This window comes from Haliaeetus albicilla, chromosome 6, assembly GCF_947461875.1.
Source record: "Haliaeetus albicilla chromosome 6, bHalAlb1.1, whole genome shotgun sequence".
Lineage (NCBI taxonomy): Eukaryota > Metazoa > Chordata > Aves > Accipitriformes > Accipitridae > Haliaeetus > Haliaeetus albicilla.
The window spans coordinates 9,595,563-9,622,662 of record NC_091488.1 but is presented as its reverse complement, the minus strand read 5'-3'; the positions used below and the strand labels follow the sequence as shown (position 1 = coordinate 9,622,662).

The following is a 27,100-nucleotide window of genomic DNA, read 5'->3' as shown; positions in this document are numbered from 1 at the left end:
CACAGCAATAGGAGTCATTCCAGCTATCTGATCTGCAGGTAGACGATTATGGTTGTAGAAACTTTAAAGAGTTTCTGAAAAATTGTTGAATGCTTTAGTTCCTATATGCAGCTTTGCAAGGGTATGACCTGAATGTAAGTGGTGCCATAGTTCCTTTGGTGTCCAAACTCTTTAAAATGTAGTAGATGATTTGTACACTTCTTACAGTTTTTTTAGTGATTGGTGAATAGTGGGCCACCTGGATTCTATGCATCCTTCAAGTTTAAAGGATTGAAATCCACACATACTTCCCTCCAGCAGAGGACCCAGCTGCAGGGTTCTGAACTGGCCTGTATGGGAACATAACCCTTCTGGTAAAGCTTCCCCACAACATAGCTGCCCGTATGACTCGAGGAACCGGAGATAGCTGTTACGTGATGAGGTCATTGCTCTGGCACAAGACTCTACAGTTCTAATTTTTGTTCTTGATAACTATTTATGCATTTTACATTAAACAGTCATGGGAGAAAATTATATGAAGCATGCAGGAAGAAGGGATTCAGAGTTCATGGCTTTCCTACATTGCATCTCCAACAACTCATCTTGCAATTTGCATTAAAATATGAATCTTTTTTTTCCAGTGTAAGTTCTTCTAGCTTGTGTTGCAGATTCTTAAATTGCTCTGTCTTTTTATATTGCATGCTGCAGTATAGAAAGGTGGTCAGATAATAGGAACGAGAAATATAAATCTGGACAGGAAGATAACAACATGACTGTAACAATAAGAACCAAAACACTTGTGTCACCCATGCAGAAAGGTTTTACATATCTATTAACCATTATTATGTTGTCATATAACTTCTTGGGCTTTGGTAAATCAGATGGCCTTAGTTTTAAGTATTTAGCTGTATGACAGGTCTGCCAGACATTAACCCACTCTTCTGCAATACTTTTACTTTTTTCTGTTCTTTACAGTACCAGTCTGGTTCATAGTACTTCGCTAATGATCTATTATTTCTGTAATGGTCTGCTGTAGCCTTTTAAACAAGAAAAAGCTGCAATGAATTCGTACCATTTTACCATTCTTTTATTTAAAAGTCATGGTCATTCTCTTAGACAGAAAGGGATACATTTAAATGCACACTATAATAACATATTTGTGAGAACAAAATGCTATGAAAAAGCATTTTTGTTTTATTATGCTATGTAGAAGGGGGATGATAGAATCTTCAGAAAAATACTTTGATTAGAATAATACAAAATAAAGTTCTAAAAGATTGCAATGTCACTAAATACATATTTGAAAGACTGATGCAAGTTACAGACAGTATTATTTGAAAGGGTAGCTTTTTCATTTCAGTAACATATGTGGGAAATTGATTGCTGTTTATGCATTGATACTATTCCAGTTTCTCTCAGAAATCTGAAAAAATCATCAGTTGTACTTGGATGAAGTTCTGTCAGGGAAACTGTTTATTCCTCTCAGAGTATTTGAGGTTAATGAGGCCGCCAGAAGTCACCTGTAAAGCATTGCATTCCACTAAGTAGGAATTTTCTAATCTGTTGTGAAGTTGTGGCTGTCACTTTGCCTTAAAACTACTGTTCCTCTTCCTTGTACTTTTTCCACAGTTAAATTTGTTCTCATGTTCCTACTCTTTCTCAAGAGTTATCCTTATTTTTAGATTAGGCACATGATGATAGATCACATCTACTGCTGAAACACGTTCTTTTGCTTCTAAACTAACTTTTTCTGAAAGTAAAAAAAAAGAAAGGACAATCTTTGTGTTAAGAGTGCAAGTTACCCATGTGTTGTTTTTTTCAGGTATTACAGATCACAAAATAGAAGTCCTCTTTCTGAGTAATTCATTAACTTAAATGTTATGAGGACAGGCACCTCTGAAGGCCATAGAAGGCAGGGTTCCTGTCATCCCATTGATGGTTTTTAATTGATTCATTTCTGTATGTCTGTTTAGATAGCTATTTTAAGACTCTCTTCCACTATTTGGGTGCCAAAGCTGTTCAAAACAAGGGGGGAAAAGGTGCCAACTACTTACAAAGTAATTTATATTGACTCTGTGCCAAATCCTGCAATACACCTGATGTGGGCTTATTGAATCGCTGCATTGTGTGTTTTTTTCATAATTTTACACAATCCTTCTGTTTTTTCCTACACAAAAGTTACACAGTACATTATTAAAAACTTAATTTTGTTTACTGGGGAGAGTAAAGAAAAGGGCCTTCTAGGAACAACCATTTAGAAATATTCACCACCTAAAAAAAATTTATTGTTTAATAATTGAAAGAGTAGCTTTGGGTTGGGCAGATTTTTTTTTTTTCCTCGCTTCTGTTAGAAATGTGATGATCAAAATTTTGGTGAATGCTGTAGGACATTCCTCTGTGTGACTTGGAACTGTCTGGGTTTATGCCTATATAAATCTTTATAGATTGTTTCATTTTGGTATCCAATTTAGATCATAAAGAATGTAACAAAGTTAAGTAAAGAATATAAATAACTTTATGGAAAAACAGAGTTAAATTTAAGTAGTGAAACAGCTTTTTATTACCACTGACAGATTTTTAGAAGCCTTATCAAATGCTTGAATTAAGATTTTTTTGTTGACTTTCATGAAAGAGATCCTGGGAGGCATTGCTGTCTTGTGCCAGCAGTACCGATAAAGAAATTGGAAATAAATATGAAGAGGTTACTAATTTTGGAGGCGTTGGTGTTTGGCTATTTTCTGTATCATGACAAAAGATTTTACTTTAATGATTATTTGTTTCGAAAAGTATACTGGGCTTCAAGGCTGTGCCAAATGGGGAAGATCTTTACACATTATGTTTCATCTCTATTGGTGCATCAAAGGAAGCAAGGTTTGCTAAAAAGTAAAACCAGAAGCTGCTATTTTATGCAGCTGCCTACATTGAAGGAGACAAGAGAAATCATTCTCCTCTTGAGTCAAGTAGTTTGGTCACCTCTCCAGGGACGCTTTCTGTGGGTGATTCTGAATGCAGATGTCGTTCGATTTACAAGTGAGATTTTCACTCAGCTGGAGAACAATATCAGCTTTTGTGTGACTGGGGCCTCTCTATGCTACTGGCTTTGTCTGTGTCTGTCCTGAGTCAGATAGTTCTCTAGGCTGATAGTTTTTCGCTGTTAATTTAAGAAGTTTGTTACACTATTTTCATAGATGGAATCATTAAGGTAAGTGTTGTTATTTCTGCAAGTATATCTGCGATAGAAGTGTTATGAACTTTTAAGAAAGTTTATTTTAGCTTTTGCTGGCGTAACTTATTACACACGTACGGTTTTAACTCAATGAGATTAAATACATTTTGGAGTGACTATGCGTATCATATCTATATGTGTAGCTACTTCTTCCCTTTAGAGTTTAATTTCAAGAGCATCTTGCTTTTATGTCTGTTATCCTTTGCTACTAATGGTAATGTTTCAGAAAAACATGCATCTGTGCACACTTCAGAGTTCCCTTAGTATTTCTTTTGAGCTCAGTCATCCAAACAGATTTGGTCCTGAAGTCCAGACTTTTAAGGAAACATACTTTCTCTTTTGCTAGAGTGAATGTTGTTGGGACCTCAGTTTAGCCTCTTACATGGTTGGCTAAAGCTTTCTACTGGATTTGTTTTGGTTTGTTCTGTTTACCCTCCCAATGTTGGACATTGGCACAGTAAATTTGAACGTCTTTTGTAAAAGTAGCTGTTATTCAGCAGTGTCCAGCCATGGCTGATACTATAGTTCTCTGTTTGAAATGTCTTAAACTCTTCATACATTTATCCCTGATTTGCTCTTTTCTGAGCAAAGTGTATTAAATTAACAATTCTATTATATACTTTGAAAAAAAATAAAGCAAGAGACATTTTTATTTCTATTTTCAGGATGCTTTCATTTCCTTCTTCCTTTCTTTTCTTTTATATTATAAATAGACTGGTGGAATATCAATCATATGATATAGAAAAGAAAATAAAACCAGCAGCTGTGTATAAAAAGCTTAAATATTTTCATGAATCGTCTAATTTTTCTATTTTTTGATTTGAATAAGAATGGTTTTCTATGTGAATCACATAGCGTGGTTCAAGTGTTTTGGATCAACATTGGTCCTTACCCTCTTGAATACTGATTATGTTAAAACTAATAAGTGGAACATGTTTTAGTGAAACATGAATGTGTTTCTCTTGCAAAAACAGATCAAAAAGTGTATGTGTGCTAGATGTCTTGCTAAACTCCTTCAGAACATGTTACGCTTATGTGAAATAATCCTTTCTCATTTTTAAAACACCTTGTTTTCCAATTTTTAATTATCCTTTAATTGATATGTTTGTAAGACAAAAGCAAATGGAAAATATTTGTTAAAAAAAGGAAAAGAAACTATGTTGGCAGGAAAGCACCTTGCTATTTGGGGAATCAAATCTGGCTTTTATCCCAGTCCAGCAGAGGCAGCATGCTCAGCCCCAGGGAGTGGGAGGGACTGTCTCTCACACTGCAATGGAAACTCCTTTCCCAAGTAATGTAGAAGGAACAATGACCAAGCCTTAGGGAGAACTGTTTGAAGACTTCCTTCAGCGGGTGGGCTGGATCATCATCACCACTGCAGTATGCTTTTTCTCTAAAAGGTAACTTCTCTGGAAGGCCATATCTGAAAGAACACTAAAAGCAGAGACTACTCTAGAATTTCTTCTGCATTATTTCATAATCATTCTCTAAAATACCTTCCATTTTCAACTTCCTTCATGTATTTGCATTTCATTTTCTGTGTTCCTGGGATATGTAGATCACTGTGCAAGTCAGCATCATCTCATTGTTTTCTTGTTCCTCCTGTTTCCCTGTCTTACAAATTTATGTAGAGAATTTGACTTATATTTAGTCTTCTGAGCAGAAACCATTTTTCTTCCATGTTTTTATAATATCTTATATAATACTGATATGTGACTGGGTCTCTTAAACACAAGACTAATACAAATAAGAGCTAACAGTAACTCTTATATTGAATAATACTCATTTTTGAGAAATGTATGTATCCACCACTTTCCAACAATGCAAAATTCTGGGTCGGATTGCATGACACTGTGATAGTTGCTTTGTTGCACTTAACCTGTTTTATTTCTAACTAGTGTTCTGTCATTCTGAGTATTTACAAGCATAGTACTGATGCGGTGAATCATCAAGTGAAATTCAGCTTAATAAAGTATGTACTTTAAATTAGAATTGTACTATTTAGCCCATTCCTCTTGGCCTAATGTCATCTTCCCTGTGTCAATGGTGTGTCATTGTGAGTGTCTGTGCAAGTCTGTGTGTGTGTGTGTGTGTCTGTGTGCGCCAACGTATCTTACTCCAAAAGCATAAATCCATAGACTTTTTTTCAGTATGTGGAATTAAAAATTTCCTTGATTACAGTGTATTTTTTTGTTACTGGGCCCTGATCTGTCAAAGAACACTAGAATTGTATTGCTGGCACTTGCAGAATATTTAATTAGCTTCACTGATATTGTTTTGAGGTAAAGAGGATCATTTTCATATTTGACTTTCTAGATTTTCTTCACTTCTTTTTATGTTGACTGTAGTTCAAGTTAGTTTGAGTTCCTTTTTACCATAAGGGTTACCTGTTTGCGGGTTTTTTCCTTATAAAACTTCAGATTCTCAGATTTGTTATTTCTCCAGGAGCTTGGGACTTACTCTGAGAAAAGACAAAAATAAAAAAATGCTACAGCGCCTGGCGTACAGTCCACAAATCTTGAATAACACTTCTGCTTTGTTGGTGCTGAGAGCTTTCTTCTATACTTAGTTTACATTAAAATACCCAAAGGCAATACAGTAACAGCCCAATAAGCTATGCCTCTATCTTTGAAGTCAGTCAGGCCTCACTGCCTCCTACTTCCAGTTATTCAAGTAGTTGGCTGGTACATGTTGACTGTTCTTTGTACTAATGAGTTCATTGCAGTATATTATTATTCTCAGTATATCATTACAAAAAGTTTACATGGATAGGGAAAAACAAAAATGGTTCTAACTCCAACATTAGCACCTCCTGGTGCAAGATATGCTCAGTATCACAAAACAGGTGGGAAGCTGTGTTCTTTGGCAACTCTCTATAATCATTGTGGATTTAGCTAGTTTTATATGGATTCTATATCCCCCTGGAATAAGGTTTGTGTTCATTAGCATCCTTTTCTTCAAGATGGTGATCTAACCCTGAAAAGTTAATTCAGCTGACAGAATTGGGAATGAGCCTATTTAGGCTTAACCTGAGTCTATAGTTCCTGCTATAGATCATTAGTTCATATTGGAAGTGGGGCAGTAAGACGGGGGCAAGGGTTGTTCTGTGGGGTATATCAGGGTGTCGTCCATGTAACATAACTCTTTCTGTAGCCCTTCATGTGTTGAGGTATTAGTTTTCCCTGATGGTTATAGAATCATAGAACCATTTAGGTTGGAAAAGACCTTTAAGATCGTAAAGTCCAACCATTAACCTAGCATTGCCAAGTCGACCGCTAAACCATGTCCCCAAGCACCACATCTACACGTCTTTTAAATACCTCCAGGCATGATGACTCAACCACTTCCCTGGGCAGCCTGTTCCAGTGCTTGACAGCCATTTCGGTGAAGAAATTTTTCCTAATACCCAATCTAAACCTCCCCTGGCGCAACTTGAGGCCATTTCCTCTCATCCTATCGCTTGTTACTTGGGAGAAGAGACCGACTCCCAACTCGCTACAACCTCCTTTCAGTAGGTGTAGAGAGCGATAAGGTCTCCCCTCAGCCTCCTTTTCTCCAGGCTGAGCAACCCTGGATCCCTCAGCCACTCCTCATAAGACTTGTGCTCTAGACCCTTCACCAGCTTCATTGCTCTTCTTTGCACACGCTTCAGCACCTCAATGTCTTTTATGTTTACTTATATCTGATCAGCTGGTTGGTGTCATCTTTGAAAGGTGGTTTGCCTTGGTTTTGTTAAGATCAGCTTCAATTAGATATCTGATGGAGCAAAAAAAAAAAATCAAGGGACTGTTATCAACATAACAGGATTTTTGTGTCCTTGAAATTACAAATATGTTGAAGTACCTTGTGAAATAACGACCTAAGCCCGTGTCTTTCATAACAGTACTACTGGTACATTCCCGAATGAGAGTGGGGCTTTTTTATTGGGACCATTGGATTTCATTGTGCTGATTTTCCAACTGCTGTGCTAGTTTTCTTGGTACTACTGTGTGCAAAGTAGTACCTTTATCTCATCCTAGTTTAACTTCTTCTATCTTTCCAAAAGAAGTTAAAACAATTGCAATGTGAACAGAGAAAAATCTGGTTTATGTTATAAGAATGCAGTTGAGGACCCCCCCAAAAAATGGCTGGAGGGACTTGTGGCAGAATGTTCCTGAAATAGAAAAAGATTAGACAGCGTACTGAAGGTCTCTTGTAGTGTACAGTGGAGGACTGAAGGATAGCCTGGATATCTGCAGTCAGTCCATGGCAGCAGAAATTGAAGAGTTCTCACCTCCTTTGAAGAGGTAGGAAAACATCTTAGTCAGTCTACTTACATCTAAATCATTGTTGTTTTGGCACCATGACTTTAAAGTGTAACATGTATTTATTTAAGATTATTCAATACCAGGCTTTGCTTACCACACTTTGCAATTTGAGAGAACATATGTTTACCTACATGTATCGCATATAATCTAGAATTTTGCTAAATTGCAACCTCTTCCTCCTTGGCAAGCTACGTGCATGTACTGTCTGGCATATCTTTTAACATCTGCTATCACTTGTTGAGAACTGCAGCTTTTACAGTCAATATAATTTTTATGATGACTATTAATATGGGTTTTTCTTAAAATATGAGACAAATTACTAGGTTAGAGTCCTAATTTATAGTGAAATATAATGCTGTCAGGTACTGGAGTCTGGATTCATTATACATGAAATAATGTCTTGTGTGATTTTGAGGAGTAGCATAACTGTTTATCATCTTTACTTCTGTGACACAAAAAAAAAACCCTTCTTGGTAAATATGAAGCAAATCAAGAGGCACAATTTAAAAGAACGGTTGTGGGGAAAAAAAGCACACACCCTGCAGTTTATTTTGTAAGAACATAGTCTTTTCCTCAGCTCTTTTACCTCTGAAGTGGGAAGGCTTTGAATTTACAGAGTAGGTGCATAGCATGTGGTAGTTTCTGCAAAAAAAGAATACGTTCTACAATAGAGCTAAGAATTGTTCATAGCTCATGAATGCTGAAGGTAAACAGTTAGCCTCTTTAAAGAAATAGAACATACAAGTCAGATATTACTGAACGTCTTGACACTTGACCATGTGGTCTGAACCAGTATAAGCATAAGTGTGTCTCTGAATCTGCTTGTACTATATCAGTTTAAAAAATAAAATTAGATCAAGATTGATTTAGAGCAAATTGTGAAAATATTTGGTGTTCTATGAAGACTGTAAAAAGCAATGTGCCATGTAATACACATAAGTAGAAATATTTCCTTTATCATTTTAAAAGCTAATATTGCTGCTTGTCCAAACTAGCAGTATAAGATCTACAGTCAAAAAATGGTTACACCCACATATATAAGTGCAGTGGATTTAGTGTATGGAGCTGCACAGATTTGTATAACCTTAGTTTCAGATTGAACTTTGTGTGATTTCCCACAGTTCATGACTGCCTGCAGTTTTGCTACAGGATTGTAACCTATTGAGCTGATTTAAACTTGGATACATTTTCACTTTTTTAAGTTTTGGTCAAAAGATAGTTACAACAGATATCCCAACATTTAGCTACATAACAGAATGGAAAACCTTTTCAACGCTCTATACCTTAACTTTCTAGTTCCCCTGGTGTTTCCAAGTGTACAAAATATGTCAACGCAAGATTTAAATGATAAAATATTGAGCGGTAACATATGTAATGCCTCTTGGTATCTACGCCTATTGCCAGCACTGGTAAAGGACTGTATGCTTTCCTTCCAGCTGTCATGTAACCAAATTGCCACCAACAGACAGACACTGTGAAGGCAATGAGGAGGATTTCTTTCTGGGTTCCTTTTTACCCCTTGGATTACTATGAAAACAAAGCATACACGGTCCTTCGGCTGTGCCCTTCTTCGGGGTTGGGGGGGGATGTGTTTTCCCTCTGAAAGGAAGCCTGTGATCATTTCAGGGTTCCACCTTAATAAAACGGATACCATATTTGTCCATCGATCCACAAAGGACCATATCTGTCCTTTAATTTATATTCATCCTCAGTAGAATGAACCTTGATGGTTTGTGCTTTGCTAAGATGGTGTTCTGATGACTCAGTAGGACCACATGACAGGCAGTGTTTGTTGTCATGTATAGCACACTGAACAGTCAAGGAATTTTATTATAGCAGTTCTTGAAGTAGAACATATTTCCTCCTTCTCCAGTAGTAAGGCATCGACCACTAAAAAACATGTAATATCCTCTGTGAGCATCAGAAATGTGGTTATTCACATCCTGCTAATGTGTATTAAACAAATTCCAGTTGGCATTTAGCTTCATTGGTATGTCAGTTTTGCATGGTCAGAATTTCAGGTTTTGTGTTTGCAATACAATTTGTCACTCTGTAGAAGACAATTGTTTGCCAATCATATGCAGTAGGAATTGAACTAATACACAGAGGAAAAATGTTTTGCCCAATTTGATTGGGTTTCCTCTCCTCTCTTCTTCCCCCCAAAAATCCTTGATTTAAAATAAAACAAGTGAAGAAGCCCAAATGTGGTATGGTGCCAAAAAAAGGAAGCAGCTTGGAGTAAAAGTTGAAATTCCATGGGGCTGACTGAGTTTACCTGGCATCATTTCTTCTTACCCGCTGTTGTAGGTAAAGGCCTAAAAAGATCTGGGTTTATGTTCATTTCTGACACAGGTAGGAGCAAGTGTAACTCTATTCTACTAGTAACACATTATAAATATGTAAGAATACAGATGACTTTCAGAGCAAATTACAGTTGGCCTACCTTTTGCAGATAAAAGTTCCTCTAAAAAATAAAAGAAGAATATGTATATTTCAGTTCTATCACCTAAAGAATCAAAATTAAAGTGAAATTTGGGATTCTCTTTGCTACTATAAGAATTTTTTTACATAAAAAATAATTTATGTTTTGCATGAATGTGAATATGTAGAAAGAAGTCGAGTATTTCAAATTAGTATAACCTCTCTCAGGGTTACTGAAAGTCTGAGTGCCTGAAGTAGCAAGCTGCAGTGGTGGCAGCTGTCAGTTCTGTGGCTGGAGAGAAGCAAACACTTGTCTGTTCAGACAGAATTAATGTACTGCTTCAGACTGTCTTGTTCTGTGAATACTGTCTCAGGGAATCTTATTTTAGCTGATAAACTGCTTCTTGAAACCTTCTATTGAAGTAGTTTTGTTCACTGTTTAACTGCACAGCGTTTCACTGTGTAAGGAACTTGAATGCAAAGGTTGATCATACTCCAATTCTACAATAAGTGTATCACACAGAAAAAAGTTGGAAGCTGTGGAGGGCTGTAACATGTAATGCTCTAGAGGTCACAAAATAGAGTCTTAAATATGCTTTGGACTTTCACATGGGACGGGACTGTAACATGCTGTAGAATTATGCTGGGAAATGAATGTTAGGTCACTGATGCTAAAATGGTAACAGTGAGCTTCAGGCACAGTCCTTAGCAGTGAAAAACAGAGGGTTTAAAAGAACAAACTGTCTTTAAACAAAGTTGAAGATAAAGCCCCTGCTGACTGTGACCTTGTTACTCAGTGTGTTTTCCAGTAGGAATTGTTACCTTCAGCGATGTGTTTCCTTGAGGGCATAGAATCCCAAGGAAAGAGGCACCCATGGGAAGGTTATAACGTTTTGCATGGAAAAGGAGATGTGAAACAGAACTAGCAGAAGAAAGAATAAAGTGGTCTATCAATTATCTAAGTGGCTCTTTATTACTGCTTGTGAATTTTCATTCAGTAGGTCATGGATTTCTTTCAGGCTTGCAGCACATGAAACCTCTGGGTAAATGGAGTACCACGATAGGGAGCTGTGAAAGGTAACGGAACAACAAGCCTATTTGTTAGTAAATGTTGCTGTGCAAGGGGCAGCAAACCCACCTGAGAATTTTTAGATGGTACAAAAACCTAAAAGTGATGAAGAACAGTCCTCTAATATCACTGTGTTGCATATGGTTATATTGTTCAGAAAGCAAAAGTCAAATATGTAAGGACATGTTTTAATGATTATTTTTAGATGTTTCAATTCAAGGATTTAATATTTGAGGTTGGCAACCCAGTATCTGTCTGAATTCTAACTGAATCCTCACAAAATGTGTATTTGTGTTGAAAAATCATGAGGTTTTATGCACTAGCAGTACAGTAACTCATGTTTTAACAAAAGTTTCTCGTTTGTGTCACAGAAACTTCCAGATTTTGGATAGATAAAATACTTACTGATTTCACTGTGTGATCTAACTTTGATTACATTCAAGGTTAGACCAGACAGTGATGCGAAATTTCTGCTAGTTGTGATGTATCTAGATTTTTCAATGTGACATTGAATGGGGGTTGTGTTCAGACAGTATTCTGACTCCTCTTACAGGAAATGGTTAAAAAGGAGTTTCTGCACATCTGAAAAACTAGTCAGAAGAGAACAGTGTGTTGTTTTGACTCGCCTCCCTGATTGCAGATTAGGCTTTGGGCTGTCTGCTTTTAAATATCAGAAGAAACGAGTTCCCTTTATACAGGCAGAAGACAAAGTCTCGACTCCTGCAAAAGCTGGTCAACTGATAGTAACGCTACTTGACTTGTTGTGGGTATTCTCTTTATAGCATTTGTGTTCTAGCATGCAAAATTTAAAGCAAAACTTGTCTTTTTAAGAAGCAGTACTACTCTGTTAATTAGCTATTATGCCAATTTAATGTTTGTTATATCAAGTTTTCTTAATATATCAGTTGTGATTGTTAAGCTTTTCTAGAGCAAGCTCTTAATTTTGATTTTCTTGTAGCAAATGCAGAACTGCTGAGGAGTGAGATTGAGAGGCAAAGTATTCAAAAGTCTGGAAATTCCGAAGGTTACAATTGCTGTGGCATTTTACAACAATTTTTTTTTTTTCATTATTAGAAATTTTTAATTGTTATGTTTATGCTTATTGCTGAGTGAAATTGTTGGAGGTTGGGCTACTGGGGTGAGGAGGCAGGGTTATTTGCTTGAAATTGGAGCATCCCAGCAAAAAGAAAGCCCATTGTTAGGGCACATACAGATTTTGCCCTGCTGAAAGTCTGTTAGTATTACATAGAAAAGCATTCTGTTGAGGCCAGTGAAGAATGAACCAGTTCATTCTGTTCCACAAGAAACCACCTTTGGTGTGGTCCCTGAAGGACTTGGAGTTGCAGGGCTGCTGAAAGATAACAGCATTGTAAACAGGCTGGTTTTCTGTGATTAAATTCAGATTTTTCTTAAACATTTTGTAAAACATTTGTGTAAAGGTGTGTTGGATTCTTATGTCCAGGGGAACAAATGTTCCACTTTAGAGGTTTCATTTAGACACATTAATTCAGATGCTTTCAGAGACGAATTATGGAGCTGTAAATTCCTTCTTCTAAATTGCTTCTGCTGTAGCTATTTTTTAAGTGCAAAAATATTTGAAAAGTATTGCAAAACAGTCTTTTTTCAAAGATTGCAAAGAAGGTAGGACTGCTTCACCAGTTCTGGTGCATTAATGCATGGTGTAAGTTTTGCTCCTCTTACCAGCTTCTGCTATGTTCTGTTGGAAAGCTTCTAATAATCTTCTGTAACCAGTAAAGACTAATATTTGTTAGAGTTTTTTGAAATAGGCTTGATAACATAATGCTAAAAATTTCTGACCAGACTGAACACACAATTACTAAAATTGGAAGTGAGAGATACAAAATAATATCCTGGATTCGTCCTTCTGTTTACATGAGTACATACCAAACAAGAGACAGTTTAGAACCAGATTTTTTTTTTTTTAATGTCCAAAAAAATTCTGTGAAAGCATTTTTGAAATGGTATATTGAAAAATTTAAATATAAAACAAGTACTAAGAGGTACTAATACTTCCTTTGTTTCTGGGTTTACTTATTACTTCAGATGTTTTTAAAGATACATATCTTGGTTGTATTCTTATTTTTGCTTTGAGTTCTTATTTTTGCTTTGAGTACCTAAACAGTTAATGTAGAAATAGTACTTCTGATACAATCTTGTACATAATATTATTTTCATTTCTCTTAAGGATGCATTAGAAATGCGTAATGACATGTGAACCTGAACAAGATAAATGGTTCATGGGGGTTTGCTGTATATGTATTTATAGATCTGAAAACAGTCTTGTCATTTTACTGTCTTTAGTGTGCAATAATTACATTTGTCTTGTGTGTTGTAATTTGTGCCACTACTCTCCGAAATAATTTAGTGTTATAATGCATTATACCAGAGAAAAATTGCGTGGCCTGAACAAAAGGTTGTTTCCAGATGAGATATGAAAATAGACACTGAGACAGTTTGGTAACAATACTGGTTGTCTCCACTAGGAAATTTTTCTGTTGCTAACATCAAATGTCAGTATGTAAGCACAGCTGTTTTGTTGTTAAAACGGGGTTAAAAACAGTTTTAGATCAAGACAGTGTTCACCATCGTTTCAAGAACCACAATTAAAACCTAAGAATTTGTGGCCCATCTATAAGACAAAAAAACCTTGACATGATGAAAGCCACGATCAGCTCCTGTTTTAAAAGTAATTCAGAGCACAGAGGTAGAGCACAACTAGCTGAACATCTAGAATGTGTGCTTCCAAAATATTGTACAGGAATTGACAAACTACATTTTTCTGTATGTCATTTGGATCTTCTCATGTGGAGATCTTTGACCATTGATAACTTCACATACAGAAATAAATCTTTCTACTACTGCTATTGGCTTGCTTTAGAATAATGCATAAAACAGCAGTTTTAGTGATATAGATATCATTTTCCAACAAATTACAAAATAAATTATTTACAGTGAAATTTTAAAGGTTAATCTGTTTATAGAATATGTGGCTAGGAGTGGCAATTTTAATTATGTAGCCTGGTCCCCTTGTAAGCTAGAAACTCCATGAACTAAATTGAATGAGAGTGTACCATTTAAAAAATACATGTTTCTGATTTTTTTAAAAATTCCCAAGAGAGTAAATGAATTACACCCTTAATTAACTGCAACGTTGATATTGGTGCTTTAATTCTACTCTGAGTTTGTCCTGACTACTTCCTTTCACTCAGATCATGTGATAGTTTTGTCATTTAAACTGAATTCCCTTATTTTATCAAACTTCTGTGTTCCTTAAGCATTTTGTTATACTAGCGGGGAGAGATGATTGATCTTTTTGGAAAGTGTATTCTGAGTACTCTGCCTCTTGACATCTTTCCTGTATTTTGAATGTAGAACTGAACAGTGATCTATTGTGGGCATGCCACAAGCACATATACCAGTCTTATTTCTTAGTTGATATTCTCTTACGGTATGGCAATTGGCTGTAGTCTTCCCTGGGAGAAACTCATACATAGCTGACTTTATGCTTTCTGACTGCCTGAGATTCCTCCTTCCCCCTGCCAAGATAGTGCCCCCTCTTCTAAGTATTATTTGTATTCTTTGTTCTTAGATGTATGGTCTTTTATTTGGGCAGAAAATACACTTTTCTTTTTCCTTGCATGCAGAGGTTAAAGTAATGGTGACCCAGTTAAACAAATGAAAAAGTGTATTTCTATTTTCCTTAAATCATACCTTCATGAAATGTCCCTGGTTTTAATTAGGAATTTACCATTTTAAAATGCATTTCAAGTTGTGGAGGTTCAAGTTTCTTTTCAGAGTTATTGTGGGTTTTGTTTGCTTCTTGCTTTTTAGAGTTAAGATTGGATAATACTTTAGAGAAGAACACATTATACTCATGGTAAATATGTAATGCAGTGTGTTCGCACAGTCTTTCCATTAGACCCTGGAATAAGTGCCTTCCACTGTAATGAGCTTTGGAGGTAGAGTACCCAAGAAGATTCTCTAGAACAGATCTGCTTGTGCTGGTGAAGCTACCAAAAATACATCCTTTCTCTAGTTGAGGCTGTCTTCTACCTCCAGAAACAATGAATGGATCCCATGGCTTGGGTAATATATAGGCTTAAAGCCTTAATGCAAATATGAAGGTTTTTCTTTTAAGTACTGTCAGAGTCACTCCTAATGGTTTGGTGCCTTGGAAGCAAATCTCAGTAAGTAACAGTCCTGGAAGATGACATTTAAGTGCCATGCCTCAGCATGAAAGCGCTACGGAAAAATAAATGCACCCTTGTTTAGTCTGAACTTTGCCTTGATTTTTTTCTAAAGATTCTTAGAGTCACTTTGCTTCCTACTTTCCTTTTTGCCTCCTTCCTAATCTCAGAAGATAACTTTGCCACGATAGAGAGAAAAATTTGTTTCTGTAAACTGCCGGTTGTTTTGGATCACAATAACACAGCGACTTGAGTGAAATCAGCAACTTCAGCAACTTAGCTTTTAAACAATTGCTAGAAATAACTAACAAAAATATTTTTAAGCTAACTTTTCTGTGATTTCATTAATCTTAAACAGGATGCGTGTGTGAGTTTTAGAAAAATAAATTCAACTATATTCATGTTGGGTATCATGCATTTTCAACAGCTCCTACTGCACTTTACGCAGTACACAGTGCTTGATGCAGTTTCTTAATCGGTGTAAAAATGTGATACTTAATAATTTGGAGTTGCTGGAGTTTGGGTAGGTTTTCTTAACTTATTTAAGATAAGGTAAAAACAAATAATTGTGTACGCAACTAAAGTATCTCCTGAACTATAAGCTAGCAGAAAGCTTTTGTTTTAAAAACTTCAACAATGGTCAAGGCTGCTTAAACTGTTGAGCACAGCAGTGTTTTGGCAGCACAAGGTGAAGTTGTCAGATGGGGAAGAAACTGATTTAGCTTGACTTTTCCACTTTTCTTTCCCCAAGATAGTGGTATAACTGTCCTACAGGCAATGTTTTTGGAAGTGACATTGTTTCCTCTTTTTGTATTTATTTGCATATGGACTTGAAATGTTCAACATGTCCATTAGATTGTTAAGGAACACAAGGAAAATGATGATGACATTGGATTGCGTTTATTGCAATTTACATCTCTTCTAAAACCAAATGGTATTTCATGTGAGAAAGAGAAGAGGGCACTTCTGTAGTTCGACAAGATTCCCTTTTTCAAACATCTGAGGCCATCCTCAGCCAAACAATGGAGCCGTAAGCTTCTCAGAGGAGGCTCCTGAGAACTCCTTGCTGAGCAGCCTAAATGGGAGGGGCGGGGGGTGTCTTGTCAACTCATCCTTTACAGTGTTAGGATTTGCTGAAAGTGTTATAGAGTCCCTTGTGTATTTACTATTTTGAATTTCAGTTGAGTTTTGAGTATTTCCAAAATTGAGAGATTCCACAACTTCCCTGGGCAACTTGTTGCAGTGTTTCACCACCCTCATTGTGATAAAAATTTCTCTAATATCCTAAAAATAGGGGTTTGTATCTTTTTTCTGTCTTATATTTCAAAGTAGTAGTCTAACATAAATAGGAAATAATTACAGGCATGACCATCTTTATATTGTTTGAAATGTAAGCCAAAAGTTTTTTGTTTGAAAATAGTACTTATTACAGTGCCTGTTTATTCTTAAGTATACGTTTATTCCTTTATAACATGCACAATCTGTTAGGTTTGTATGAAAGAGAGCCTGTAATATCTACCTTTGATTTGAAGCTGAAGATAGATCTTTTGCTATTGTGTTTTGTGTAGTTGAGGGATTTTTTAAAGTTTTTTCAAAAAAAAAAATTAACCTGGGAGGTTTATGATTTCCTATTTAAATACATTGACATTCTTCTGTCTAATAGAAAATCCTAGTAAAATAAGGGTACTCTTTTTTGTGAGCACTCTTTCTTGGAAAGGTTTGGGTTTCTTTTCTCCAAAGACTTTGGCTTTTGTAGCGTTCTATCTTCAAGAGCATTTTCCCATATTCTGAGGTTTATTTAAATTACTGTGTGGAATGTCTGATGATTTGATTTATTGAGAAAAGTGGGATATGCAGATTAATTTGATTTTATAGCAGAATGTATGATTTACAGCATTTATTCAAGATTCGTAGGATCATTTCTAGTAGAAGAATATAGTTTCTGTAAATCTGTGGAAAAAGCATGGGAGGTTTGCAGAATCCCTTAACCTCTTGAACTTTCCCATGTCATCCTATGAACTCTGAATCTATGGCACTGTTCAAATCAGGAAATGTTTAAAAATGAAAAGCCAAAACCCTAAGCTGCTAGATTTTGTATACAAAACATCTGTGGTTCTTGCAGTTTAACAATCATCTTTGTCATGATAACGTAAGCAGGCTATTGTTAGCGCTCATCTTTACTTTATATAATAAAGTAGAATATGATTTCAGTAGTTTGTTTTCTTGTTATTTCAGCTTTATGACAAAATAAACACAAAATCTTCACCACAAATCAGGAATCCCCCAAGTGATGCTGTACAGAGAGCCAAAGAGGTAATGGCTTTAAAATATATTTTCTACTTTGAAAATCTGATTGTATTTAAAGTGGAACATTTTTTTCTTCATTAAGATACTGATATGTATTCTGGTTCATAATCTGAATTATTTCTGGAATTCTACCATTGCTTACTTAAGTTACATAACAAGTTGCATAAACTTGCAAAATTCCATTATGTCTGTAAGGATTACATATTACTCGGCTTCATCATTTAACCTTTCCTGCAACAATAGTGGTATTATAAGGAATACTCCTGTTGGGTAAATGCAGTATCTTTCATGTTCAGTTTATTTATCTGCAGCAGAAGTTTCATATTTATGTGCCTTAGTCACAGAAAAAGATATCTTTCTAGGTATCAGCTTTTTAAATTGGAAAACAAAGTTTATCATAGGTAGTTCTAAGAAGAGCAGACCTAGAAATGCAATGAAGGTGGCCCATTAAGGTGAAAGATAAATAGATGCAGATGTTCTTAATTCTTATACCTGACAGATAGTATTTTATTTGTTTATTGCAAGTAGTAAAAAAAAATAGTTGTATTATCTATTATCAGTATAAATAAGTACAGTTGTTGGGGGTAATGTCATAGGAAAACACTGTTTATAGTGCTATTAAAATAGAATGAACAAGAAGACTTTAAAACACTATTTAATAACTGAAGTCACACTGATAGACACCCTGAAGTCCTATTCTGCAAAATTTTCTGGCAGTTAATCCTGGGAGGTGCTTCCAGAACCAAAATACTCTGCTTTTGTTGTCCAAGTAGTTACATGTGAAAATAAAGGTGTAAGTATCAGGTTGCAGGCAACTGAGTTAAAGCTTATTTACTCCTTCCTCCTTCCCCCAATGATAAGCTGATATATGACTCTGATTTTATAAAATCTGGAGCTTGGAGGTAGGGTAGCAGATGGACCACCTACACTTGATGTCTTTGACAATTTAATTTGTGGAGAGAGGGTTTTATGGGTATTTTTAATTCTGCTTTTAAACTGATTGTTTTAATAAATTGAGACCATGTGTGAAAGTAGCAATTGGTGGTGGTGACGTGTGTCACCTATTAGCACTTCATTTCTGTCTCCGTATATTTAGCTGTTGGAGGAATGCTGTCAATTGAAAAAAGAACAACTGTTTCCTTCAAATTTCTGCTTCAGTCTCTCTCAGAAAGAAAATTGAAATGAGGTATTAAATTCTCTTGAGGGGGTGGGGAGAGCACATTCTCCTAAGCCCTTCCCTATCAAAAAATATTCTTTTGTATAATTACTTGGAGGTATTCTGACAGACCAGTGAGGGTTTTCGTTTGTTAGATTAATAGCTTTATTTAAAAGAAAGTTACTATGGGCATTTCTCCTGGTTATTTTGCAGGTATTGGAAGAAATTTCATGTTACCCAGAGAACAATGATGCAAAGGAGCTAAAGCGTATTTTAACACAACCTCATTTCATGGTAAGCAAATGCTACTCTTGTTGGTTGGGGGGGGGGGAGGATGTAATATTCTTTATATTAGAAGACTTAAGTTCAGTAAGTTCTACCTAAAATCTGGAAGTGATGAAACTGCATACAATACAATAGGCCTATTAATAAATATTTCTAATGCGCTGATCTGGCAAAATAATTATTATTACTACTACTATTGGTCCCCATTACTGTGCTGAAAACTGTCAACAGTTTGGAGTAATCTAATTATGGAGCAGTTTCACTGTCTTTTTGCGGGGGCTGTGTTGCACATAGAAAGATGAATGAATCCTTTTGGATGTCTGCAGGTAGAGCTGGGATCTTACTTTTTCCCAAGGTCTTGTTAGGATAAAGGTGTGTGAATTCATTGCAGAATAAGTGTTTATTTATCGTTATTTTACAATAAATTGATAGCTTGTACAGTCTAGTGAATTTGTGTTACAGATCAACTCCTTCTGTGTCTGTTTCACAAACCTGATTTGTGGGCAGTAATTGTCCTAAGTTCAGGGATGGGACTGCTTAATAGCTTGGTTCAAGTTACTGAAGTCCAGTCTTTTGAAACTGCTTAAAGGATTTCTTTTGTTTATGCTGTGGATGAAGTTCCTAAGTTCAGAAATAAAAGCATTTGCTTAAATCTGCTATACACTATTGTTGGTTTAAAATCGTGAATTTGACTTTCCCTAACACAAGGATTATATGCAGGGGGCTTTGTGGAATTGGCTTACCTGAAAGCTGAATTACTGTAAGTCTGAAGGATAAACCTAATTTCCAGGAAAGAGTGAGCTGAAACCAACCTCATATTCAGGTATAAGATGAAATCTGGATAGCTGCATGTCCCAGTGTGTTCTTTTGATGGCCACTGTAGCTTTGGGTGCATTTTTTTTAGTACTTTAAATCAGATCAGGAGTGTGTTTTTGAAATGGATCTCCTGATTGTCCCCTTACAATGCTTTGGTTTGTATCATGTAAGGGTCTTGGAGCATGCAAACTGGACTCCTTTCAGATAAAATTAAAGTCGAAGATATACGCCAGAAGCCAGTGTAATCCAGCAGCTGATGGGCATTCAGTCCACAGGACAAGATGGAAGCTGGTCAGAAGTAAAAACTCCTGCAATGCATTCAGTGTGTACATCGGGTCCTCACTAACCCAATGGTTTTACTTGTTGATTCATTCCTATTTCATTGCACTAATTGCTAATGCAGACATTGGCTTTTTATGTTGTACTCAGCAACACACTGATATGTCATTGCCTGGAGATGATACCTATCCTGAAGTCTGTAACAAATCTGGTTCAGTGTTTACTTGCTTGAAAAAGAACAGAAAACAAGGTGGAATGGTACTCAGACATACTGTAAGAAAGATAAAATTTAAAAAAAAAAAACAAACCAAAAAAAAACCCAAGAACAATACTGTCTGGTACTCTGGCAGCTCATTTGATTTACCTTTTTTGCATAATTACCACACAGTATTGCAAAAACATTAGGCACTGTGAAGAAAGAGCATTTTTCAAGTATGTTTTCAGAGTAGGCATCAATAAAAATGATTGTGGCATATAAAAATTTCATGTATGAAATCAAGCAACAGGAAAAGTGAGTTGGAAATCATCTTTTATAGGTATCTATTTCCACCTGATATCCTCATAAATTTAAAACCATCTGTCAGAATTCTTTTGCTGCAATTCTATAAAAAGTGTTTTTTTATAAAGAATAAGCTGCAATTCCTTAACAAATATTTTTGATGAGGAGTAATTTCAGTAAGTTAGTCTATGGCATCCCAAGCTAATTTGCTAGCTGATGGAGTCCCATCCCTTCTCCCCATGTTTCATCCTCTCCCTTGCAGTTGTTCTGAGGTTCATCTGACACTGCACTTCGGTATTGCACTGTGCTAAACTAGTAGAAAACTGCTTCAACAAAACAGTTATCCATTTAGCAAAAAGAATTGGGGACGCCTGGAATGCTGCCAGAGCCAGAATGAGGAAGGGGACAGAAACACGCAATCCGGGTTAGGGAGGAATGGCACAGACATGTAAAGCAGCAGTTAAATCAGCATATGTTGCTGTGGAACCATACCTTTAGGGTGCAGATACCAAAGAGTCTTCAGATGTCAGAGGCAATCCCATCCTCTCCCATCATTCCTGCTCCTGCTCCCAGATACACCTTTTATAAGGTAGCAGACCTTACAAAGTTATTCTTATATATGTGGCATTCTGCCAGACTTTCCTTCAGAGGCAAAGCCTTTAAAATAGATACTATTAGGAAAGGAAATAACTGTATGAAACAATATTGTCAGCCTACACTCAATGTGTTTACCAAACATTGTACAGAGCAGTGCTCTGGTTAGTAAGTTGCTGAGCTCTGACGCACTGAGACTGAAGCAATAAAGTGTAATAAGTAGGATCATGTGCGTTAACACCTGTATGATAACAGAGTATTTTACTATTACTTATATTATTACCTAATGTGTATGCCTAATCAGAAGACAATGGAGTATAGTCTGTCTCGTTTACTTAAACACAGTGTTAGTGGCTTAGACTATGTATAGGCCTTTACAGAACCAAAGCCAATAAAGTATGTGTTTGTAAGTACTCTTACTGGCACTGAGATCTTCCAGTTCAAAGTTTTTTGTTGTTTTAGATTTGTTTTACCCTTGCTTGTCTTATGGGTACAGGAATAAATTATGAATTTAGTCTGAACATGCTTAACATTTGGATTTAAAGAAACGTGTGTAAATTTTGCATAAAGGTCTTTCAGCAGATAGTTAATTTAAGAATTCTTTAAAAGATTATCAAGTACCTCATTTGTTGTGTACAAATTTCAAGGAGCTTTTATTCCATTACACAACTTTGAGTAGTTTTTCAAATGTGCGGGTATTATCTGTAAAAGGTTCTATTATATATGTTTAATATGTGGCAGGAATTGAAACATTTGCTGTACTAGGAGACTTTTACTTGATTACATATTGAAGTTTCATCTATCATCATCTGCCTTCCTACGCTGTTCTTTGTAGACAATGATACTGCAATATAGTAGAAAGCAGTTGTTCTCACTAAACGTATTTTCAGCAGGATTATCATTTTCTGCAAAGGAAAAAAGAAATGGGGGGGACATCTAAATTATCAAAATTAACAGAAATGCAGAAAACAAGTATCTTTACTTAAAGTCCAATAGCAGCCTTTATATTAAATCTTTTCAGTGTTTAAATTGAGCTTGCTGTACTTTAATATCTGGTGTTTCTGAATTTGTGTTAATTTTTGTTAACACATTCAGAAGTCATCTAGTATAATTATGAACCTTTAAAAATGTTCAGATTACCATATTTTAACTTCCTACAAGGTGCACATTATTGCTGAAAATACAGTGTAAAGCAAGGCAAGTATTTGATGTGAAACAAGTGTAAGGCCCTGAATTACATAAGAAATGTAATATTAAAGCGTGGCGAGTGTAACAGATACAGGCAGGTGCATGAAGTTGAGTAAGTAGCTTTGAGCAGATTGAGCTGAAGGAAGCACAGAAGATCATCCTACTCCGTTAAAGAGTGCTTGTCTGCGAAGCCAAGACCACGCTCACTCCTAGAATGGATGGGTTTGTAACAGCCAGAGCTAAGGCATGATTGCACATGGCTGCTCTTATCTGGGACAACTGCAAACAGTTTTCAGATACTAGAATAAGAATTAAACTAAATCTCTAAACCTAGGAGTTTGAGCTTAGTGGTTGACAAAATAAGATGAAAAACAGAAAATGCAGATACAGGTTAGTATTTAACTAAAAACAGTATTTGTGTAGGTGGGCTTGAAACACTGGAAAAACAGGAGGGAATGTGGGCAGAGCATTGCTAATTTAGGGAATTCCATTCCATCATTGTAATGCTGAATTCCCAACTATAGTTTGAAACTGATTTGAGGAAAGGGAACTTAAACTGTTTATGAAGTTGTCTTTTATAACATAGTACACTTTAGAAGTGCTACCTTGGGAACAAATTTAGGATTTTGTCGAGGCCATAAAAATCCCTTTGGAGGGATTTTTTTTATCACTTTTTTCAGTTTAAGTTCTGCTTAAACATTTTAACTGAAGACTAAGACATTGCAGACTCAGATTTCTCTGCCAAAAAAAATTCTAGATGGTCGATCTCAAGCCTTGCAGGATTGATGGATTTTGCAAGTTAAGAGCTATGAGCATTTAAATGAAAATTAACAAGATGTTAACTATAATACAGATTGACCTAACTGTGGTGGTGGCTGATGTCTCTACTATTGTAGAGATATTGTAAGAACTAGGCTTGATTTATCAATCCTTATCTGAAAGACCCGTCCACTCGGGTATAAAGGCAGGATCTATCTCTGGTCCTTGATGAGTTAGTATAGCAGTAGAACTAGCATGCTCACATATAAATTGTATTTAGTGTTTTGACAGAAGCAAGCTAGCTATAATATACTCCTTATTAAAAGTTGAATGCAAATGTGAAATGGACGTGATATGGGGCTTTTAACAATATCCTGGAGGACAGTGGAATGTCATACCATAAAAAAGCCTGGTACTATTGAGTACTGCTTTGCAAATGTTGACACTTTGTCCAACTTATGTCTCGTAATACTATGTTATACTTTTTACAGTTATACAGGCTTCATGTCTTTGCCCTAGCTTAGAGTTCTTAATCAGTTGTTCTGCTTATCAAAGACATTTAAATACATTTAATCAATTATGTGTTGTACCATTCTTTGCATCAAGAAACAGAATAAAACCAATGAATTAGTATTTGAGCAGTTTGTTGGTTTAGACTGTAATTTTTATCACGGATTTTGAACTCAGTGTGGTTGTGCAGGGTCTGTGCTCTGGGGGAAGGGGAGAATATCGAAGTGGTGATGCTAGTAAACAACAAAAAACAGTATTTCATTCTTTCAGTCAATACCGATCCACAGTTGGTCTTTATTAGAATGAAATACCATGGGATCTGAATACCTTTCCATTTTGCTAGGGTAATTATTATAGAATAGTGCGCCCAGAAAGATAGCTTCCTAATTCTGTGTCTAGGCACATAAATAAAGATGGCTTAATTCTGACACCTTGCAGGGGAGACAGAAGCAGCATCATTCTCATTGAGGTATCTACAGTAGAAAATCAGGTTTACTCATGTAGATTTTAAAGGCTAGGTATGTGTGTATGCATTTGCAGTCTGCTGAAGTTTGCCTTAGAATCCTTTAGGGGAAAAGTTTCTGTATAGAAAGTGAGGTACAAATATCTTGGATTTCCTTTAGTTTCTGAAAAGCTTCAAAAATACTTAAAGGAATGAGTGGGGGGCATCAGAGATGATGGAAGTCTGATATTTTGTTGCTATAATCTCCTCTAGGCCTTACTTCAAACTCATGATGTAGTGGCACATGAAGTTTACAGTGATGAAGCGCTGAGAGTTACACCTCCTCCCACCTCTCCATACTTAAACGGAGATTCTCCAGAAAGCGCCAACGGCGACATGGACATGGAGAATGTAACACGAGTTCGACTGGTGCAGTTCCAGAAGAACACAGATGAACCAATGGTATGGAGGGAACCTCAGTCTTTTTCTCGACTCTGTACTGGTAGAGACCAATACTGTAATGATTTTAATGCCAGTTTCTGCACTTTGAAGTAGGGCTGCCAGTCTAATTGAAATAGTTCAGCAGCCATTGTAGATACTTATCCTCCTGTGCACATCCTTAACTTAAAACGCTATGTGTGCATTCATGCTACTGCTGTACCGCTAGAGCTTTTTTTTGTTTAAAAATGACCTTGTAGCATTTATAGCAGATTAGGCTTTAAACCAAACCAGACACTTTGCACTTCAATACAAAATTACATTTTTAATAAACCAGAATCTTATATGCTCATATATTAAAGTATTGCATCTTCACTTATAAATAGTACCTATTTTCATTGGTCATATTTAAGTGAGTGACAAAGTTTTTATTTTAACCTTAAAGTTTATACTCTACCTTCAAGCTTTTAGGAGAAGTGACTGTTCTTAACCACGCAAGAATCACACTGCTTAATGTTTTATTTTTAAAATATAAGCATTTCCTTTTTCTAGGGAATCACTTTAAAAATGAATGAGCTGAACCATTGCATTGTGGCAAGAATTATGCATGGAGGAATGATTCACCGGCAAGGTAATCATGTGTCATGAATAGTTTTGTCTTCAAACACAATTATTTAGACCATTTTGTACAAACTGTGTAACGGTACATACTCCTCATTTTGATTGCTACTATTCCATAGTAGTGTACCTCTGTATTTGGATGAAGTCCTGTTAACTGCCTTTGTTACCTTCCAGTTGCAGATGTCTGCCAGAGTCTTGAGATGAGAGCCCACGATATTTCATTTAAGCCTTAATTAGGGTAATGGGACTATAGCTCAGTGAGAGATTGAAATGCCAATAATTTCTGGAGCAGTATTTATTTAAGCCACTGTTTAAAAAAGAAAATCTTTAGACTAGTTACAGTACTTTTCCTTGCAAAAAGGAAAGAGCTTTGTTCAACAAAAAAATTAAATTCCTCCATGTATTTTCACACAATTCTTGAGGATCTTTGTACTTTTGATATTGAGGGTGATAAAAATCATTTTTTAAATAAATATATTTCTTGTGCCTAGAACTTGAATTTTTATTTTCAGTTTTCACTACTACAGCAAACCCTGCAAACATGCATCTTTTATCTCCAGTCTACTCCTTTTTTCCATTTTGTGTGTCCAGATCAGGCGTCAAAAAATAGCTGGGCTTTGTCCTACTTTAAACAGATGAACTTCCCTGCTAGGTTGTTGGCTGCAAGTCTGGATTGCACCCTTAAAAGGATTACTTTAGTTTTTCCAGTTTGCCATCTTTTTCTTTTGATGACTACAAAAATTTTCATCATTTGTCAGACCAAAGTTCCTTCTGGCCTACTGTTCTATTTCAAAGGAAGCTAGGAACAGGTAATTAGGAAGACAAAACATAAAACAGGGAAAGGGTACAGTGATCTTTCCCTGATATATTCACTTTATCTCCTCAATATGGTCAAACCTGTCAAGAAGCAGGAAAGATGGAACTTTTCATACAAGCAAAGACGCAGTTCATACAGACTTTTATGTTCCTTTAGAGGACCCTCTGAATTGAAATTTTTTTGGCTTCTAAAAGTGAATTTAAAAGGAGGTTGCTCTAAGATTCACAGGAAGAAGGTTTTCTTCCAAGTGTACATAGGTAGTGGTGATCCTCTGCAGACTATTGTTTCACGTAAGTGTGCCACAATGGGGGTAGTAAAACTTTTAAAACCTGTTAAAACTTCATCTAACTAAGGTAGCTCTTCTGCACATACATTTAGTTTGAAAATGAACTATACTTCAGTGTTTTTGTAGTACTGTTTGGGGGGGTTTTTAGTATTTGTGATTTTGTTAGTGCTCTAGATGCCTCCTAGCTTCACTGCTTCATTCAACATATCTGTATTTAGAATATTTTTACTGAATAGAACAACGCGAATGTAAGTTAACAGTGACTTCGAGCACAACATGTCTTTGAATCCTATTGACAGGGTCTGTGGCTTTTATTTGATTTGGGGCTGGGGGGGGGGGTATGTTGTTGTTTCTGCTGTCTCCTTTTGCTATATGGAAAATTGCCAGGCAATAACAGCAATGACTAGATAATAGATCTACTGGGAGGGTTACAGGAAATGTGTAATTTCAGGACTAGCAATATTAAGTAGAAACTGCACAATTCCCAATCACAAAATAGAAGCTGCTGTGAAGTCTGCCTCCTGTCTCTATGCCAGCTGTATCTAGTCCTGCTGATTATAGTTGTCCTTACTCAAAAGGTGGGGGAGTTGAAGTGGGAAGATAGGCTTGTAAAGATGCTATCTACTTGCACCTTCCAGAGGACTCGGGTCAATCAAAATGAAACACGGGTTTCAGTCATTAAAAATTATCTTTTTGTTGACTTGTCTGCTTTTTTAGGATAAGTAAATGAATGGTATCTTAGATCTCAGGCTTTTAATTATGTCTTGGCTTTCCCCTTTGTGACTGTGCCTTAACTTAGCTCAGTTGTCCATTCACTTTTTACCTGTGGATTCTGTTTAGACTACTCACACTGTAAATATTATATTCAGAGGATCTGCATATAGCCTGAGTTC

At 36.1% G+C, this 27,100-nt stretch overlaps 1 protein-coding gene across 21 annotated transcripts in view; it reads left to right on the top strand.

Annotated features, from left to right (window-relative positions):
• The window catches only part of CASK (calcium/calmodulin dependent serine protein kinase), a 242,662-nt gene that overhangs the window by 177,978 nt on the left and 37,584 nt on the right, over positions 1 to 27,100 (top strand). For all 21 annotated transcript variants that reach the window (XR_011324962.1, XM_069784985.1, XM_069784982.1 and 18 more), the window contains 4 exons: positions 17,446 to 17,523; positions 18,887 to 18,967; positions 24,319 to 24,507; positions 25,036 to 25,114. Coding sequence is in view for 20 of the 21 variants with exons in the window: in XM_069784985.1 (XP_069641086.1) it covers positions 17,446 to 17,523; positions 18,887 to 18,967; positions 24,319 to 24,507; positions 25,036 to 25,114 (427 nt within the window). In the remaining variant the exon portion in view is untranslated. The remainder of the gene's footprint in view (positions 1 to 17,445; positions 17,524 to 18,886; positions 18,968 to 24,318; positions 24,508 to 25,035; positions 25,115 to 27,100) is intronic.